Here is a 21,203-nt window from a genome sequence, read left to right as displayed (position 1 = left end):
ACTGATGGGAGGAGCTACCATGTAGGAACCACCTGTCCATCAGGACTAACTAACATTCACACTGATGGGAGGAGCTACCATGTAGGAACCACCTGTCCATCAGGACTAACTAACATTCACACTGATGGGAGGAGCTACCATGTAGGAACCACCTGTCCATCAGGACTAACTAACATTCACACACTGATGGGAGGAGCTACCATGAAGGTACCACCTGTCCATCAGGACTAACTAACATTCACACTGATGGGAGGAGCTACCATGAAGGTACCACCTGTCCATCAGGACTAACATTCACACTGATGGGAGGAGCTACCATATAGGAACCACCTGTCCATCAGGACTAACATTCACACTGATGGGAGGAGCTACCATGAAGGTACCACCTGTCCATCAGGACTAACTAACATTCACACTGATGGGAGGAGCTACCATGAAGGTACCACCTGTCCATCAGGACTAACATTCACACTGATGGGAGGAGCTACCATGAAGGTACCACCTGTCCATCAGGACTAACTAACATTCATACATTTGATTTTGTCTCAAGGACACATCAACATGGACTAACAGAGCCAGGGATCGAACTGCCGATCCTCTGAATGAATGAACCTGCTGTACCACTGAGCCACAGTTGCCCTCAACCTCTACCTAACCCTAATACTTGGGTTGTGTTTTGTTGTTGCATTTATTTGATTTTGTTGATATACTTCTGTTGTTTTAAGACATCTTTTGTCCAATGCATGCGAACAGACAGTCTAAACTGTATATTCCACTACCTGGAAGTCGACATCACAAAGTGAAAGTTGAAGACAACGTTTCAGTGGTAGCTCTTGGTGAGCAAAATATTGCCATAAGTGATGGGTAAGAAAATGGCTCCATAAATAAAATGTAGACATTAAATTAATGGATAGAATTATTTAACGTAATCAACATGGCATGAATCTTTAAATACAACCTGGTTCTCAAAGTGTGGCCAGCTGAATTAAAATATGACATGAGACAACTCTGGCATTTAAACACATTTAATATAAATTAATATCCACGATAGAGCTGACAGCTAAACAATAACAATAAGAGGAGTAATCGTTTCATAACATGTCTCAGCTTCTCTCGGCTCTATCTTTGCATACAGGGATTGTCTTTTTACTGAATTATAACTTCTGTCTGCAGTTTCACAATTCACTTCTAAAAATAAAACATCTTTATGTAAAACAACAGGCATCTAGAATCCAAAAATACAGTTCATCCATGGTCACAGACTGAAGTACAGCTCTTTGGCTAGCTTTCAAACACAGACATGAACACGGCCTCATCACCAAGAGTGCAACACATCAACAGAAGGCAGAGACTCGATCTGTGTGTGTGTGTGTGTGTGTGTGTGTGTGTGTGTGTGTGTGTGTGTGTGTGTGTGTGTGTGTGTGTGTGGTGAGTTGATGGAGAGACACAATGATCCCATTAAAGTGAAGACAGCAGGTGGGATGAAGTGTTGAATGTGAGTGAATATTGAAACAGGGCTGTAAACAGGAACAGGTTGGACCGTGTGACGGAATAAATAAAATAATGAGACCGATCTCCTCTCCCAGGACTCCGTCTCCGCCTTCGTGCTTCTGTGTTTACTCAGCCTCGTCTTCACTGTCTGAACGAGCCGGCTCCTCTGGCTGGAACAAAGGATTGTGGGCCATCTCGTGCAGATTCTCTGGAGACATCTCGCTCATCTTCCCGTCCATGCCGAGCTGCATGGGCTGGATCAAATTGTTCCTGCGGGGAGAAATGGTTCAAATGTAACTATGAGCGCATGTGTGAGTACAGACTGAGAATGGAAAAGTGTGAAAGTATTAATGACAGTAAGGCAGCACATGTGTGGGAGGACACATCTGATTACAGCCACTTTGTGGGGACCCACAAGGACAAATGGGGACAAGGTTTAGATTAAGGGTACGTCAAAAGTCATGAAGCACGACTGTGTGTGTGTGTGTGTGTGTGTGTGTGTGTGTGTGTGTGTGTGTGTGTGTGTGTGTCCTGCTCGTATTGACCTTGACAGTTTCTCAAACATGTAGACCAGCTTCATGGCTTCCAGTTCTTTCTGCTGCTCGGTCATCCCCTCCATGGGGTTGGGCTGTTCCTCCTCTACAACTCCTGTTACTGGGTTTATACTGGAGCAGAAAAGAGACAAATATCAAAAGGACAGCATTTCATTTCTTTCTGATGTGCATAATTAATCCACTTGTTTATCCTTCAATAGTTTAGTCTGTGGCCAACAAAGACTGGGGTCATTAAACGCTGTAAACCGTTAAGAGCCTCCAGTACAGAGGCGGCCCTTTGGAGGGGTGCTAGAAGGCTAGGGTGCCACCTGGAGAGGTAGCGGTCTGTTGGGGCTCGGTCAGACCCGGGTCCTGGAGCAGACGGGTATCAGGACGCCTGAAGGACTCTAGCAATGGGAATTCTATATTCTTAGTTGTAGTTTATTTTCTACAAAGCTCTGATGCAAATCACCTTCTTCCTGCAGCTGTCAAACGCAAATGGTCCCCATTCCCATCGCTGTTATCAAGTAATCAATCACTGCACATTATAACTCCACTTCTTCCCCGGAGCCTCTGTGCTTCCTCAAGTTTCCATGGATCGTGGCTGTCTGGAGCCGGTCCTGTCTCCTACCTCCTGTCTCCTAAACATGCCTCCTGCCTCCTGTCTCCTGCCTCTTGTCTCCTTTCTCCTACCTCCTGTCTTCTAAACCTGTCTCCTAAACATGCCTCCTGCCTCCTGTCTCCTGCCTCCTGTCTCCTGTCTCTTACCTCCTGTCTCCTACCTCCTGCCTCCTACCTCCTGCTTCCTACCTCCTGCTTTCTGTCTCCTACCTCCTGCCTCCTACCTCCTGTCTCCTGTCTCCTGCCTCCTACATCCTACCTCCTGTCTCTTGCCTCCTGCCTCCTGTCTCTTACCTCCTGTCTCCTACCTCCTGCCTCCTACCTCCTGCTTCCTACCTTCTGCTTTCTGTCTCCTACCTCCTGCCTCCTACCTCCTGTCTCCTGTCTCCTGCCTCCTACATCCTACCTCCTGTCTCTTGCCTCCTGCCTCCTGTCTCTTACCTCCTGTCTCCTACTTTCTGCCTCCTGTCTCCTGCCTCCTACACCCTGTCTCCTGTCTCCTGTCTCCTACCTCCTGCCTCCTGCCATGGCCTTGCTGATGCCCCTCCTCTCTACCTTCTGCCTCCTACCTCCTACCTCCTGCCATGGCCCTGCTGATGCCCCTCCTCTCTACCTCCTGCCTCCTACCTCCTGCCATGGCCCTGCTGATGCCCCTCCTCTCTACCTCCTGCCTCCTACCTCCTGCCATGGCCTTGCTGATGCCCCTCCTCTCTACCTTCTGCCTCCTACCTCCTGCCATGGCCCTGCTGATGCCCCTCCTCTCTACCTCCTGCCTCCTACCTCCTGCCATGGCCCTGCTGATGCCCCTCCTCTCTAGCTCCTCCTGCTTCATGGACCCTGGTTATCTGGATCGTGGTCTGAATTGAGTTGAGATGCTGCAGAAAGACCTGCAGGAGGTCTGAGCTCCAGTGCCTGGTCTGCAGTCACCAGAACCAGATGAGCAGCAGATGGATGGATCATTGGTTGAACATAACTACATAACTACAATGAACTATCCGTCAAGTTCATTAGTTAAAGCTGCACAACATATCTTCACAATCAAAGCCAACATCAGACTTGAGACCCGGTGCTGTGGTGGTACTGACTGGGCCTTGGCCTCTCGGTACTCCTCTGTGTCGGACTCTTCGTCCTCAGAGTAGATCCCAGAGTCTCTTCCTCCCCTGAGCAGCCCTCTGGCAGCCAGCAGACCTGCAGCGTTACCATATCCAGTGTACTTAATGAACCTGGAAACTGGATCATAGAGCAGAACATCGCGCTACTGTTGGTACGGCAGTATTTCAGCACATCAAAAGATCAATTCAACAAGCCGTTGGTTTCCTCAGCTGTCATAGTAGTTCAAGACATACTAGCAGAGATGTATATTAACCTTTTTAGCCCTAAGCCACCCAGCGCCTCACCTTCACCGTTTTTTGACTGAACATCCTTCCTAACATGCCAATGCTTTGCTGGATTATGATTTTTGTTGCAGATTCTTGTTCCGATACTTTAGGTCCTAATCTTTCCAAAAAGGTGCCTTATTAGTAAAAATCGCAAAGAAATTCTGAAAGAAATCATATAAAATAACACAAGTATTAGAACTCATTTGGGGTTCATACGACTACTTGAACACGGGGAACAAGAGGTACAGAAGGCTTTTAGCCCCCATTGTTGGGGGCTCTGGGGCTCAGAAGGTTTTAAGACAGATGTTTTTATCGATGAGCGTCTTAATAACTGTTAATTTGATTTGAAGAACCTCTTACATTTTGATCTCTGGTCAGTGATTTATATCCCAATGGAATGGGGTTTAAGTCATAATGTGTTTGATCTTTTCACCATAGCTAGTTTTGAAACAATGTGAATATAATTGATGAATTGAGATGCCACAGTGTCAACATGTCACAGTGAAACATGGGCTTGAAGTCAGTTATACAAAAATTGCCATGAATGAAATGAAAGAAATCCACACATAGATATTTCCCTCACCACTTTCTTTGCAGAGAACAAAGAGGAACTCGGCAGCACAGTCCTTGACGTCAGTGTCGATGCACGTCATGATGCGGACCAGTTTGTTCCTCAGAGCGCTGCCCACCTCTGGCCTGTTCTTCACATCACGCAGTGGGGGCAGCACCTACACACACACACACACACGCACACGCACACACACGCACACACACACACACACACACGCACACGCACACACACGCACACGCCATCAGAACACAATACTCCTAGTTCAACTCATTCATCATGGATTCTCTTTCCTCAGCCTGACCTTTGACCTGAGGAACTTCCTGGTCTCTCGGTGGACCCGGGCGCTCTCAGTCAGCAAGGTCAGTGATGGGAGAAGAGTTTCCTTCAGCTTATGTCCCTGGGAGGCAAGAAAACCGTGAAACATGAACAATTATCAATAACAAGGATTTTCTGATTCCACATGGTACCTTTAAGTACCGTAAAAGTCGTGTTACAAGCCGCTACTACCTTCGGTCAGTGTCCCCGTTAGCTCCCCGCTGTAGCCAGCTAGCGCTCCTGCTAGCGCTCTGCTAGTTCTCTGCTAACTTCTGCTAGCTCCCCGACAACCACCGAAGGTAACGGGACCAGCCCCGGCTCGACACCCGACTTGGGCAGAGGGGACGTGGGCAGTAGCAACAGCAGCGGGCAGTAGCAGCAGCGCTAGCTAGCGCTGCTCCTAGCTTGCTACAGCGGGGACACCCACCGGAGGTAGGATCGGCTTGTAACCCGACTTTTACGGTACAACGTAAATGTAATTAGTAACTTGTTCTATTGGTGTGCATAGATTAGAAGTGTAGTGATTAAACAGTCAGCTGCATTTGTATGAAATCTTTAAAAAGTACAGCTATAAAAACTCTTTTCACATTAGTACAATGTAAATAGCAACTTGTAGCAACAAGATGGCAATCAATAACAATAACATGCAGCTACACCGAGTGACAAAGATGATGCTCCGGAAAGAAAGCACAGCAGTTGTCTGTGTTCATTTACCTCCCAGAAAATACATCTTTTTTTAATCTCGTTAAATTGACATTTAAAAACGTTCCTGTAATCAAGGCTATGATCTATGGCTTTTCAGTAATTATTATCGCATTGGAGGTAATGAACCCACGTACACAGACGAGTCTTGTCTTACCCGGTCAAGTGTTTTCTCCATGAATTGCAGCAGCATGCTGACAGCGTCCATGTTGACCCCCATGTACTCCACGGAGCCGTGTTGCACTTTGGGGATCAGCAGCACATCCAAACAGAGCAGAGGGAGGTTGCCTAGCAAGTGAACGGTGTGACTGGAAAAGAAGAGGAGGGAGTTCACGTCAGCAATGCCTGTGTGGAGGATTTACGTTAGCTTAGCAACGCTAGCACATGTAGCTCATGTCTTGAGCATAGTCCGTGTTGGATCTCCGTTACGTGTCGGTGTGTAATCGTAACTTTCTTTCAGTGAACTTATACGGACTAGTAGTGATTTATTTTACAGAGAGGATTCACAGCTGCCAGGGTCCAGAGGACAACATGCAGCCTCCTCTGCCTGCCAACACATCACCACCGCCGGCCACAATGCAGCCACAGCACATCCATCCCCACCATATAATAATACATTTGGTTTTATTTACATGTATCTACTATTGTATTCATATATTCCACTGCTTGTGTGAACCTAAGACCTTTGGTAAAACAATTTCTACCACCAAAACAGTTCGTCCACATGAGTAAAGTTATGTGTTCTCAATTTTTCAGTTTTAGGCCCATATTATCTCTCTACACTTTTGCCTTAGGACATTGGTGCCTCATTGGTGCCTCATTTTGGGGGCGACTGTAGCTCAGGGGGATGAGTGGTCGTCCCGAAACTGCAAGGTACCCGGCTCGATCCCCATAGCCCACATGTCGAAGTGTCCCTGAGCAAGACACCGAACCCCCATCTGCTCCCCAACCAGGGATGGGTCAAATGCAGAGAAGAATCTCTCCAAGGGGACTAATGAAGTGCATGTTTCTTTCTTCTTTTATATAGAGAGCTGAGATTGTTCTGCAATTTGTGATGTAAAACACGTGAGTATCTATCATATGCAAGTGCCTTTAAAAAGGTGAATTTAAGAAATTATGTAAAATCGAGGGTCATTTTCGCGATTTTACATAATTTCTTAAAGGGTTATCAAGAAAACAGGTGCGTGCCGTCCTACCTGTGGAACTCCTCAGTCCGCTCCTCTCCGTCTGCACGGCTCATCAGGCAGTGTCTCAGTATGGCTCCCAGATGTCTGTACTCTGCTGCCTCTTCCTGGAAGCACAGACGTTACACTTGTTCACTGTAAAATGTTGTCTTTCCTTTACATTTGGGTGAGTGTCACAAGCTGACTGGGAATTGGTTCTTGCGATCTTTCAACAGATGTCTGGCATGTTCAACACTACCTTGTTTTTTGGCTGAATTTGCTCAATAAACAGAAGCTTCAGGAACTTAGCTATTCCCTTGACTTTGGTTTGGACTGTAATGTCTCAACAACAACTGGATGTATTGTCATGAAACTTTGAAAAAACTTTACATTTCGTCTCCAGAGGATGATCAGACTTTGGTGGATCCCCTGACTTTCCAAGGTTTTTAATTATCCAGTGAAAGTTCAAAAAATCTAGGTGATGGATTGGCACAAAACTTGGTCCAGACATTCATGTCAACCCTCAAGATATATTTCAATAACATTGGTGATCCTCTGAATTTTCATCGCGCTCCATCATCAGGGTCAGGGTTTCAAATTGCCAAATGTTTTGGGTTATGACCAAATACCTGCAACACTAATGACATTCAAATCAGCCTCAGTTACAGTTTGTGTGTGTCTTGTATAAGTAGCATTAATTCAATGTTACGATACAAGCATGAAAAACTCAGGTGGTCAACATGCTCTACCTTAGCATTTGGCTAAAAGCACTAGCCTAAGTACAGCTGAGGAAAGGTTGGAGACTCTTAGGTGCAACACACACATGGGTGACTGTGAACAGGGTTGTCCTTCAATCAGAGGATCGGCGGTTCAATCCCCGGCTCCACTAGTCCATGTTGATGTGTCCTTGGGCAAGACACATAACCCCAAATGTCTCCTGTAGCTGTGCCTACGGTGTATGAATGTGTGTGTGAATGTTAGCTACTCCTGATGGGCAGGTGGAACCTTAGCCCCTCCCATCAGTGTGTGAATGGATGAATGATGACAAGTAGTGTGAAAGCGTTTTGAGTGGTTGGAAGACTCATGTACCATTTACACCGGCCACATCATGTAAATCCTATCCGGTTTGTGTTTTACAGACGAAGATACAGGAGCCTGGTTGTACCAACGCCAACGTGACAACATGACTGCTTTTCTGGAGAGTCGATGCACGGCAGAGCTAAAGCAAGACAGTGGCGTATCCTGAAGACTTGATACACAAAGTAAACTACAGATACGAGTCAAGTGGAACACAATTCACAAATATTAGTATAGCGTTGATTACAACAGGCCAAACTATACTAAGAAAAAACGACCCCAACAAACATTCTTCAGTACCTCGTCGACCTTGCGCCGGGTCGTGTCGAATGTGATATTGAACAGTATTTTCAGTATTTCCATGGCCAGTTCTGTCTGCTGCCGGCTCAGAGGAGGCAGTTGTTCAGGCGGGACGTCCTCTGACCCGGCCCGGGCCGTCTCCAATGTATCCGGCCAGCACACGCCCAGGGTGGCATCCAACTGGTTGCCTAGGACACACACAGGCCAGGAAGCTGTCAGCTAATGAAGCTATCAGCTAATGAAGCTATCAGCTAATGAAGCTATCAGCTAACGCTCTTTAACTCAGTCAATTGGTACCTTCTTGTAAATGCTTGTCTACTTTTGTTTCATCATTTTTCACTTGTCTTGTTATAGCTCTATCATGAGTTCATGGTTTTTTATTTGCCATTTGTGCGTAGACCCACAGTCCAGACACGTTGGAATTATTGTGCAGGGTTTTAAAAACAAGTTCTCCACAAAGGAGAGGGCACATGTTAAATAACAGTAATAAATAGGCTAGTCCTGAGTGCTGGTCCTGGATTGTGAAAAGAGGGAAAAGGGGAGAATTATAAGGAATATTAAATATTGTTGGACTTCAGATCTTCATAGGTGCTACAGACCACTCGTGACCAGGAAGGCGAGTTGCCTCTCAGCATTGGTTACGCTGGAGACTAGAAACCTAGAGAGAGACGTTGGTTTCCCAGTTCAGCGGTTACACTGGTCCCACTGGAGATGCGTTACCTAGCAGGCTGAGGCCGTGGAGCTCCTGAACCAGCTGCGCCCTGACCTCCATCCTCAAGGCCGTCAGCAGGAAGGTGATGCGCAGGTCAAAGAAACGCACCTGGACAGAGAGCAGATGTTGTTCACGCTATCTGCTGATTCCTCTTCAGAACTTTACTGGATATTGAAAAGATTATTTAGAAAACTATAAAATACCAAAAGCAAGCTTGGTCAGTCTGTATTTCCAGTTATTCTTTGAGTAAGTATTTCCTGCCTTACTGTCAGACATTTGCTGGCTATATTTTTTTGAGGCAAAGTCTTGAGAAGTATGACGGATTTTATTATATGAAAGAAAAGGTTTGAAAAATTAAAAAACATTACCGTGTGAACCAAAACCGTGGGGTGTAACCCAATCTCCGAAGAATTGTGTTTGTATTTAACTAATTTGCAATAGCAAAGATATAAATGCAGTTTTTATGGTCATGTTTCAGCAATTCAAACTCTTCAAACCAAAAAATATGGTCAAATATTGGAAAACTTAAGACCGGACCAGACAGCAACCTCTCAATCTGAAAAGCAGTGTCTTAAACCTGCATTCTTTCCAATGACCACCAGGGGGCGACTCCTCTGGTTGCAAAAAAAGAGTTTAAGTTTATGGTCTCAATCTGTAGTTTCAAGTCTTCTTCAAAACATGATGGTCATTTAGAGTCAAACAGACCATAAAGCAGGGAATGCTTTAGGGCGGGGCTACAAGGTGATTGACAGGTCAGCGCCGTATTCCTACGTCACTCCTCCTCAGTCCAAATATGGTCACTTCCCTTCACTGGTTGCAAAAAACTCACACTACTAATTAGACTCCCACATGAAAACATCTCTCACTGATTCCATACCTCGTGGATCCAGGTGGGATCGTGGCACTGCTTCAGTCTCTCTGCCACACCCTTTATCAGCTGTAGATCTGCTGCTACCGCCTGCCGTCCGTCCATCCAAAGATACAGTTTAGAAAATTAGCACCAACCAAATCACATTGTAATAATCTGAGGAATTCATGTCAACGTATATGAGGGGAAACACAGCAGGCTGACCTGTCCTGTCTCGTTGTGCAGCAGGATGTTAGAGATGGACTTGAGAGACTCAACAATCACTTCCTGGTCAGCGTTCTCTGAAGGAGGGGAAGCTTCCTTCCCCTCCTCGCTGGGTACCTCTGCAGCCGGTTCCTCCTCTCCGTCCTCGCCCTCTAGGAAGAGAGAGAATGGAAAAGTCACGCAACACATCCAACCTTTGTGTAGATCGCTTTAGGGTAAACGGTTGGGACGAAAGATATAAACCGAGCTGCTTCCATCTCTATTGCTGTTGGCCAGCTGAGTTTTGGCTGCACTCAGAACCCAACATGCTATCACTGCAGTTACAAGCATTAAGTGGGAAAAAATATTTGAACTCAGAACATTGACTTCAAATGATACAATTTGCAAGACTATACTGAAATTCAAACACGACTTTAACTTTTTTTAATTTATTCAACGCTTCCATTAAGATTGCAATGGAGGGTTCATGCACTGCTAATACAATCTCTGCAAGCAGGTCTAAATGTAGAGTTTCCATGGAGCTTTGAAAAGACAATGCAAGTGAAAAGGATTGGTGCACGAATGTGATTCTTTTGCTTCTTTACGTATCATGGGATTATGGGGAGTTTCCTGAGAGAAGCCACAAAACAGGAGCACCAGGACAGAAGCATTTGGATTTAAAACCCTGGAGATACCTGGGAGGGTTTGCAGGATTACCTTGGCCCTCCAGCGGCTGGCTGTGGGCAGCAGTGACCACGGCGATGCCGGCGTAGCGGGCGAGCGTGGTCATGGCCGAGCGGCTGATGAAGGGCTCCAGGCAATGTTTGTCTCTGGTCAGGATCCGGACCGTTTCTAGACAGGCCAGCTGGCAGGAGGGCTGCAGCTCTCTGTTCAGGAAACCGACAACCAATCCACCCAGGAGCTGCGTCACACAACAAAGACAATATGTTGAAAGTAGACACAAATAACTTAATTTGGAAGTTGAATCACGACTGAATACTTAATTATTGAGAGTAGAAATGTGCCGCAATACCAGTATGACTATTATATATATATATATATATATATATATATATATATATATATATATATATATATATATATATATATATATATCATGTCATCTATGGTCCTTATTTTCATAACCCTAACCCCTAATCCTATTTATTGTTTGAGTTGTGTTTAGAGGTTGTACATGTTTTTTTTTCTTGATTTGTACCTGATATAAAAGGCTCAACAGGTTTAAATGTAAATCTCAGCGTTAGTATTTTTAATGATGCATTATAAGCTGCTTAGAGCTAGTGTTAGGAAGTTAAACAGGTCATCATTCACTCTGTAATTTCTATTCTGTATTGCTGTGAAAACATGCCTTCAAACAACTCTATTCAAGTTTCTCACCAAAAAACAAAATTTTCCAAGATTACATTAAAACATATTATGATCAAGTTATAATTTATCTTAATCGCATCATAATGTAACTCAATGCAACCTCCTTACGTTAGCTCCATTCTTTAGCAAAGCAGGACTGTGCTGCCAGCCGGCTGCTAACAGCTAACGGCTAACAGCTAACAGCTAACGGCTAACGTCTACCAGCTCTCCTCCTGCTGCTTAGTTGTTCCATATGTAGCATTATCAGAAAAGCACAGGTGTGTTGTACTAGTTTGCGCAGTGCGGTACCGATGAGGCCGGATGTGACGCGTGTTGTTGGTCTTGTGAAGCGCAAATAAGCTGATGAATGATATGATCACGTAATAATGTGACCCTGGCTTCGCTAGTCCATGACAGCGGCCCAGCCCCTAAACCCTGACCCCTGACCCCTCAGGGACCCACTGATCCCCTCTAAGTGGTTGAGTGTGAGAGGCTTTAGGCTTGATGGTGTGAATATGAATGACAGCACTTTGCTGCAACATATCACGTGACTACATAAACACATATTGTGTACAATTGTGTATTTATTTTAAACGTTTTATTCCCTGATTTGAACGTCTTCAAGGCTCTTTTCTCACAAGATGAGAAGTCATTTCAAATAATCTATTTACTTGTTTTTGTCAAAACAGTATAAATAACAAAGTCTGTGTCAAAAATATTATATATAATCTCAGTTTGCATTCCTCTGATTTCATGTTTTCATGTTCCATCTTTAATCCGTAATGTCGTAGTGTAAAGGTATTTTGTCACGTGTCTCTTTGTTTACCTTTTTTTTTACGTCTCCATGTTTCCATTGGGAACGACGTGTTTAATGTCACATTGCTATGAATTGTGGGTAATTCCCTTAGGCAAAGTCGGCATCTAATGCCGACTTAGGGAAAGGGTTCATAAAGGGTCAACATGTCTGAGACTGATAAAGCCGTCTGGCCAGCGGTCTTGCATAGTAACTCCTGCAGTCTGTGTGCAGGTGTTTGCTCAACGCGTCTTCTGGACATGGAGACACACCAACTGCACCGGAACTGCTTTTGCCTCGGCTACTATTTTTATCATATGCAGCCTACCAAACTTTCTCTAACTAGAGGCGCCTCCATTGCAGAGGAGAGCAATGTGAAGAGACACACCTGGAGCTGATCTCCTCATCAGGGAGGTGAACAAAGGGCAGTTGGGGAAGCTGATTTTGTGGCTCCCGAGATCAGCAGGGTGGTGCACATATAAAGACCCTGGTGACCGCTGATCTGACTCTGATCGCTGTGCTGCCAATACTTTCCTCGTCCTCTAGCAGTCCTGTTGCACTATCTATGTGTGTCTTCTTTCACAACAACTATCAGGGGAGCTGCTTTCCACCCTGATTCTCTTCTCCTGTGTGGGTCCCTGAGGTCTGGCTCCTCCACCTCCTCCTATCCAGCTCCCTTGACTTGCTGGTTCCAGTACCAGAAGACCAACGTATAGAACACATGTGTTGGTTTAACCTGAGAAACTGTGCTTATAAGAGATAAGATAAGATAATCCTTTATTAGTCCCGCAGAGGGGAAATTGCAGGATTACAGCAGCAGACCGGTAAAGTGCACACAAGAGACACATAGTCAAATTAAAATATATATATATTATATTGGCCTTTTATACAACATTCAAACAGTTTCTACAGAAGCCCAGAACGGCTATGCAGCAATGATCTTTTTAATGCCGTTATCAACAAAATTAGCTTTGTTATCTCGCTATAACAACATAATCAACTTATTATCGTGGGACAGGAAAAGGTTATTTAACTTAAAATGTTTATTAGAGATAGAACGCCAGGAATAAACCCCCTCGGACCCGGAGGCTTATCTGTTGTCAGACCAAGAGCTGGTGAGATCCGAGAAGTTGTACTCTTATCTCTGATAAACATTAAAAGTAATAAAAGGGAAACAACCTTTTGTTTTCTCGAGATCTCAAGATAACAAAAGTTAATTAATGTCGATCCAAGATGTTCATCTTTGCTGTAGTTTGAATAACAGAAGGTTATGAACATTGCAATTCAACAACAGTTTGTCCTCACTGACATCTTAATGTATTATTATTATTATTATGGGGAATTATGTTCCCTCTGTGTGTGTTGTTATATGAGCTTCTCCTTGCTTTGTTGAAATATCCGGGCTGGCCTTTTAGTGCATGTTAGAGCACATGTTAGCATGCATGTTAGCGTGCATGTTAGCGTGCATGTTAGCGCGCATGTTGGCGCACACAATAGCACGCATGTTAGCGTGCGTGTTAGCGGGCATGTTGGCGCACATGTTAGCATGCATGTTAGCGTGCATGTTAGCGTGCATGTTAGCGTGCATGTTAGCGTGCATGTTAGCATGCATGTTAGCGCGCATGTTGGCGCACACAATAGCACGCATGTTAGCGTGCGTGTTAGCGGGCATGTTGGCGCACATGTTAGCGCACGTGTTAGCGCACGTGTTAGCGGGCGTGTTAGCGGGTGTGTTAGCGGGCGTGTTAGCGGGCGTGTTAGCGCACGTGTTAGAGTGCATGTTAGCGCACATGTTAGCAGGCATGTTAATGCGCATGTTAGCGGGCATGTTAGAGTGCATGTTGGCGCACATGTTAGCGCACGTGTTAGCGTGCGTGTTAGCGTGTGTGTTAGCGCACATGTTAGCGCACGTGTTAGCAGGCATGTTAACGCGCATGTTAGCGGGCATGTCAGCGGGCATGTTAGCGTCCATGTTAGCGTCCATGTTAGCGTGCATGTTAGCGTGCATGTTAGCGGACATGTTAGCGGACATGTTAGCGTGCCCCACTAGCTAGCAGCGCTCATACAGTGGTTACCGCTGATAAGCACCGTTAAGGAATCTTCAAGGGAAACGTATCTTAAGTATTCAGATTATTGACATTGAGTATCGGTCAAGGAGCAGCGCTCAGCGTCTGGATGGAGTACCTCTCTGTCCCGCTCGTCCTCCTTGCTGAACGTAAAGCAGTGGTTCATCTGGAGGAAGAAAAAGCAGAGGGTGCAAATGAAGGTGTGAGTCCGCCATGTTTACCAGAAAGTGCAACACAACTCTGACAAAGACAGTGAAGGCAACTTGACACAGTAACAGTTGGCCTCCATGGATTTCCACTGGAATATAATACACTGAAAGCACAAAGCTCACATATTAGCGCCTCATAAAGTCTGTTTTAAACAACAGCAGACGCAGAGCAACATGAGCCTTCATTCGGTGTTGCGTTTGTGTCCACCTGATGGATGTAAGTCCAGCATTCACTCTCCTTGAGCTCTAACTGCTGAGGGAAGAAGCCGTTTCTTTAGCCGCTCAATGCTCTGACTGTCTGTCTGAGCCGGTGGTGTACAGGAGGGAGCTTCATGGTAAAACGTCTGGCTGCTGCTGCTGCTGGAACAAAGCTGTTGACAGCAGAGTTTCAGGGCTGAAGAACATGGAGCTAAAAGAGTGCAGAGTTAGATATAACTCTCTGCATGCGTCGGTATGAAGTACTGTCCTGGTTGAAATGTACAAACGTGTCCGGAGTATCCTGCTGACTGTACCACTCAACAAAGAGTTTCAGGTACTTTACTTCCTGCCCTCGTCTCCCACCGGTCTGATAGTCTGCCTCACCTGGATTCTTTTCACCTGTCCCTTCCGCTGTTTTTATTCTTTAGTACTTTGGCTTAGACCTGTCCTAGCGGTTTTTCTACACTGCCTTCCCGTGTACCAAACCCTTTGTATTAATTAAAGGCTTAGCATTCTACCTGCTCTGTGTTCAAGTCTATCAATCCTGCTCCACGAGGAAAGTGCTGCATTCTGGTGCACAAAAATATAAAAACTCTCTCTCTCTCTCTCTCTCTCTTTACCTTGGATTTACACACCACTTTGTTGTCTTTACCTGCAGTTTAATATTGGCCCAACAAGCTAGTTGTACTTTCCAATTACTAAACGTTAATCCACACCTTGCAGCCAAAAGAATCCATCATTTTCTTAGTGGCCACAATATGAATACGAATACTTTTATTCGGAAAAATAAGTAAATCGAAGCCAGCGAGCACCAACGAAGGAATTCCCACGAGGGGATCCTCCCATCTGGTCTTACTGGACCGGTAGATTGAGTGGTTTGAGAAGTGTCGAAATATGTTCTGATCAATATACTGTTGCGGTTGCAACCAACAATGGGAAACACTAATTGTCTTTTATTACCAATAATCCAATAATACGAAGCAAAGCTGAATCAAAGACTCTCCGTGGCTTTAGAATCAAGGACCAGGTCTTCAGACGCCTGCAGCTTGTGCCTTCACTCGGTGTCTATGTCATGTTTGCCTTCGGGCGGATCCTCCTCCCGACACATTTACGCCGTCAGGTCCTTGTAAAGAAAAGAGCGCACGGCATACGGAGACTTTGGGACCAGAGTCCCCTGCAGCATAAGCTCCTCATCTCTTAAGGGCTTTACAAGAGCAGGATCTGACCGGGGCCGCAGGACACTGTATTTCTGTATCGGAGAATCTAATCCAATTGCCTTGAAGATCAACTCCCACACGAGGCTGAGCGGAGCATCCGGCAGAGCTCACCTCGCCCGGCAGCACACAGCGTTGAGAAGGTCAGGCGTTTACAAGTCAAGACTGAGAGCTCCATTTCTGTGAAGAAGTGAAGTGAACCTTTCCCGAACGCAGAGGAATCCTCAGAGGAAACTTGTTGTTGACTGAGAGGTGAACGGAGGACGCCCAGAGCAGAAGATGGCTGTTTATGTTGAATTCACCTGATGTGTAATAGAGCATGCGTTGTCATCATAAGGATCCATACAGTAACCATCTGCAGTTATATGTTTACCTGTTAGAGTGTAGTTTTACTTTGTTCAACATTAACAAGTCCAACACTCTGAGATATTCGTGCCTTCAAGCAAGAAAGAAGCGTGCATCAAGCGTATGCACACAGGCAGTTTTTTTGCAACAGTTTCTTAAAATCAGAAGCAAACTATTTTACCGCAGCTCTGATTAATATTATCAATAAATAAATGTGTATTACAGCGATGGATATTTTCATGTTTTATTTCCATGAAAAGCTGTAATATGTTTTTGTATGAACAAAGTACCGAATGTGTCATGTGTTGCTCTTGTGACAACAGAGAATCCTCCACAGCGCTGCAGGCAGGGTTCACACACAATCCAGTGGGTTCACACACAGTCCAGTGGATTCACACACAATCCAGTGGGTTCACACACAATCCAGTGGGTTCACACACAGTCCAGTGGATTCACACACAATCCAGTGGGTTCACACACAATCCAGTGGGTTCACACACAGTCCAGTGGGTTCACACACAATCCAGTGGGTTCACACACAATCCAGTGGGTTCACACACAATCCAGTGGGTTCACACACAGTCCAGTGGGTTCACACACAATCCAGTGGATTCACACACAATCCAGTGGGTTCACACACAATCCAGTGGGTTCACACACAATCCAGTGGGTTCACACACAATCCAGTGGGTTCACACACAATCCAGTGGGTTCACACACAATCCAGTGGATTCACACACAATCCAGTGGGTTCATGGCTTTAAACCAGATGTCCATGACAAACATTTAGTGAAGTCTGGGTGTAAACAGTAAAAAGTGAGTAAATGTAGTATTTAAACTAACAATAGAATACAAAGCATACAGTAAACCTTAAATGACACAAATGAATGAGGCAATAGTTTGATTAAAAGAATAAACATTTATATAGATGCCTGTATGTATGCCTGCTTATATTTTGAGTCTTTCTTTTAAAAGCATATTCATTATTTCAAACTCAGCGTACATGAACGTCATGAACACATGAATATAACACATTTACATGACTTTTACTAAACTTTTGGGATTTTATTTATTTCAAGGACTTTTCCAGGCCTGGACATAACCATTTATAAACTCCATGACTGTTCCAGGTTTTCCATGAGCGTAAGAACCCTGCTCAGCTCCCCGGCTCTCCACAGCTTCCTAGCCTCTTTCAGCTCACTGTTTTCAATGGAAGGCCCTGGTTGGACCTCATCACGTGCACACAAACACAAGCTAGAGAAAGCTAATGCTGCAGCTTTATGACGCGTTCGCAACTCGGTCTGCTGCCCCCCAGTGGCCAAATCATTAATACTACTATGGGAATTAAAACACATTATTTCAACCAGTTTAAAATCTTCAGTTTAGCACATTGTGTCACATTTGACTGTGTCACAGAATTAGCTAATTGTTAAGCAAACATACATATTAAATTACATTTGATGCCATGAAGACCTTGTGATTTCTCTGGATGTTGATCATAACCAGCAGCATCTAAACGGTGCAGGTATGTCTGCGCACATCGCTGATGACGTCATGTTACCTCCGCGTTGTAGCTCTGCAGAGCCGTTAGAGCAGCGTCCTGCTCCCCCGTCTCCATCTGCGCTATGCAGCCTTTCACATCCATGTCCGTCGCCATTAAGCAGCAGCAGCTTCCTCCCGAGTCCACCGGCACAGCAGCGCCGTGTGTGTGTGAGTGTGTGTGAGGCAGAGTGTGTGAGTGTGTGTGTGAGACTGAGTGTGTGAGTCTTACTCAGGTTGTATATTCGCGTTACAGTTAGTCTCCGCCCACAGATGACGCGTCATGCATGATGTCTAATTCCCTGCTGGCCGGCGAGAAGCAATTAACGGACAGTATTAGCGCGAGCCAAATGCTGCATTCAGGTGTCCCTGGGAAAGACGGGAGAAATGGAGAAACGTTGGAAACGTAGTTCATTCAATTCATTTTAATTAATGTTATACTTTATGTATAGTGTAGTGGCCATTTGTCCCGTGAATAAAAGAAAATAAACATAAATCAAAGAAAAGAAATCAAAAAGCCACCGATGCACCGGAGGTTATGTAAATGATGCAGCTAGAAGAATGCAGCGTCCATGGAGGAGTCCAGTTTCACTGATGTTTATTGCAACTTAACAAAAACAAGCAAATAAACAGAAGAACAAATAACCTCCATGCTGCCTCTCCATCATAGGCCTGCCCAGGTGCATGCTGGTCCTGTGCCCGCCTACTCATTTAAGTAGCCCAGGTGCATGCTGGTCCTGTACTCGCCTCCTCTAAGTACCCCAGGTGCATGCTGGTCCTGTACTCGCCTCCTCTAAGTACCCCAGGTGCATGCTGGTCCTGTACTCGCCTCCTCTAAGTACCCCAGGTGCATGCTGGTCCTGTACCCGTCTACTCCTTTAAGTACCCCAGGTGCTTGCTGGTCCTGTGCCCGCCTCCTCCTTTAAGTACCCCAGGTGCATGCTGGTCCTGTGCCCGCCTACTCATTTAAGTACCCCAGGTGCATGCTGGTCCTGTGCCCGCCTACTCCTTTAAGTAACCCAGGTGCATGCTGGTCCTGTACGTGAATATGAATATGACAGAAATTATTCATACAATGAGACTAGTAGGCATGAACAACTGCAGCAGTGGATGTAATAGAATAATAATGATAATTATAAGTGGGTATTGGCAATACTGATAATGCAACTAATAATAATAATGATTAGTGACCAGGGTCCAGATAAAACCAGGATCCATGTAAACCTGTGAGGAGAGAAAGCACAAAGACAAAGAAGTAGTTATTAACGGGCATTGATGGGACATCGACCGCTGGTGGATGTGAATGAGTTTGGCCCTGATGGGCAGGTGCTGCCCCCAGTGGATGGATGTGTCCATGCATGGTGACATGGTCTGCAGACTTGAAAGGTCTCATACAAATGTAAATCCATGCAAGGTTCAGACACATTCTGACCAATGGATTCCATGACTTTTCCATGACTTTAAACCAAATTTATATGACCAAACATTTAGTGAAATCTGGGTGTAAACATGAAAAAGTAGTATTTAAACTAACAATGACAATTGAGAAGGAAGGACTTTTGGTTCCTCTCCTTCAGACACCGGAGTGAGTCATCCGGTGGCTGAAGGAGCTGTGCAGCGCTGCAGTATCAGGGATGATAGCTTAGCATCCTCCTCCTGTCTCCAACCACCTCCACCAGGTGATAGCTTAGCATCATCCTCCTGTCCCCCACCACCTCCACCAGGTGATAGCTTAGCATCCTCCTCCTGTCTCCCACCGCCTCCACCAGGTGATAGCTTAGAATCCTCCTCTTGTCTCCAACCACCTCCACCAGGTGATAGCTTAGCATCATCCTTCTGTCTCCAACCACCTCCACCAGGTGATAGCTTAGCATCATCCTTCTGTCTCCAACCACCTCCACCAGGTGATAGCTTAGTATCATCCTCCTGTCTCCCACCACCTCCACCAGGTGATAGCTTAGCATCATCCTCCTGTCTCCCACCACCTCCACCAGGTGATAGCTTAGCATCCTCCTCTTGTCTCCCACCACCTCCACAAGGTGATAGCTTAGCATCCTCCTCTTGTCTCCCACCACCTCCACAAGGTGATAGCTTAGCATCATCCTTCTGTCCCCCACCACCTCCACCAGGTGATAGCTTAGCATCATCCTTCTGTCCCCCACCACCTCCACCAGGTGATAGCTTAGCATCATCCTCCTGTCCCCCACCACCTCCACCAGGTGATAGCTTAGCATCATCATCCTGTCTCCCACCACCTCCACCAGGTGATAGCTTAGCATCCTCCTCCTGTCTCCCACCGCCTCCACCAGGTGATAGCTTAGAATCCTCCTCTTGTCTCCAACCACCTCCACCAGGTGATAGCTTAGCATCATCCTTCTGTCTCCAAGCACCTCCACCAGGTGATAGCTTAGCATCATCCTTCTGTCTCCAACCACCTCCACCAGGTGATAGCTTAGCATCATTCTCCTGTCCCCCACCACCTCCACCAGGTGATAGCTTAGCATCCTCCTCCTGTCTCCCACCGCCTCCACCAGGTGATAGCTTAGAATCCTCCTCTTGTCTCCAACCACCTCCACCAGGTGATAGCTTAGCATCATCCTTCTGTCTCCAAGCACCTCCACCAGGTGATAGCTTAGCATCATCCTTCTGTCTCCAACCAGCTCCACCAGGTGATAGCTTAGCATCATTCTCCTGTCCCCCACCACCTCCACCAGGTGATAGCTTAGCATCATCCTCCTGTCTCCCACCACCTCCACCAGGTGATAGCTTAGCATCCTCCTCTTGTCTCCCACCACCTCCACCAGGTGATAGCTTAGCATCCTCCTCTTGTCTCCCACCACCTCCACAAGGTGATAGCTTAGCATCCTCCTCTTGTCTCCCACCACCTCCACCAGGTGATAGCTTAGCATCATCCTCCTGTCTCCCACCACCTCCACCAGGTGATAGCTTAGAATCATCCTCCTGTCTCCAACCACCTCCACCAGGTGATAGCTTAGCATCATCCTCCTGCCTCCCACCACCTCCACAGTATCCAGAGGACACTCCAGCACGCTGCTGGCCTTCTTTACTAGCTTTCTCAGTCTCCTCCTGTCAGCTGTCATGATGCTGCTGCTCCAGAAGACTCCATAGTAGATGGCTGATGCCACCACAGTCTCCTCAGCAGAAAGAGTCTGCTCTGTCCCTTTTATAAAGTGTGTGGTCAGCCCAGTTTGTTGTTCAAGTGAACACCCAGGTAAGATTTAACAACCTCAATGTCCAGTCCTTGTATACTCACTGGTACCGGAGGAGAGCGTTTACCGCGGCGGAAGTCCACCATCAGATTCCTGTATGGATGCCTGCTTATATAATGAGTGTCTTTCTTTTAAAAGCATATTAATTATTTCAAACTCAGCGTAAATGACGGCTCCTAAACCGTGACGCAGGCTCGGATCTGCCTCCTTAAGGTTCAAGGTTTTTTATTTTGCCATTTGTGCATAGACCAACAGTCCAGACACGTTGGAATTATTGTGCAGGGCTCTGAGTCAACAGTTTAGGAAATAAAAACACACAATAATAA

The 21,203-nt window shown here is 45.8% G+C and overlaps 1 protein-coding gene across 1 annotated transcript; it reads right to left on the bottom strand.

Annotated features, from left to right (window-relative positions):
- Nucleotides 1-1,616: 1,616 nt before the first annotated feature.
- ric8a (RIC8 guanine nucleotide exchange factor A) lies at nt 1,617-17,765 on the bottom strand (the record flags this gene model as incomplete). The annotated part of the gene is made up of 14 exons (XM_079224048.1): nt 1,617-1,761; nt 2,037-2,156; nt 3,731-3,875; nt 4,608-4,752; nt 4,897-4,992; nt 5,770-5,920; nt 6,809-6,903; nt 8,153-8,340; nt 8,873-8,972; nt 9,742-9,822; nt 9,937-10,088; nt 10,633-10,837; nt 14,261-14,308; nt 17,670-17,765. The coding sequence occupies 14 exons, from the start codon at nt 17,763-17,765 to the stop codon at nt 1,617-1,619; spliced, it is 1,767 nt and encodes a 588-aa protein (XP_079080174.1).
- Between the last annotated feature and the right edge of the window lie 3,438 nt (nt 17,766-21,203).

The sequence above is a fragment of the Taurulus bubalis genome (genome assembly GCF_910589615.1).
Source record: "Taurulus bubalis genome assembly, chromosome: 9".
Taxonomy (NCBI): domain Eukaryota; kingdom Metazoa; phylum Chordata; class Actinopteri; order Perciformes; family Cottidae; genus Taurulus; species Taurulus bubalis.
This window is presented reverse-complemented; position numbering and strand designations above follow the sequence as displayed.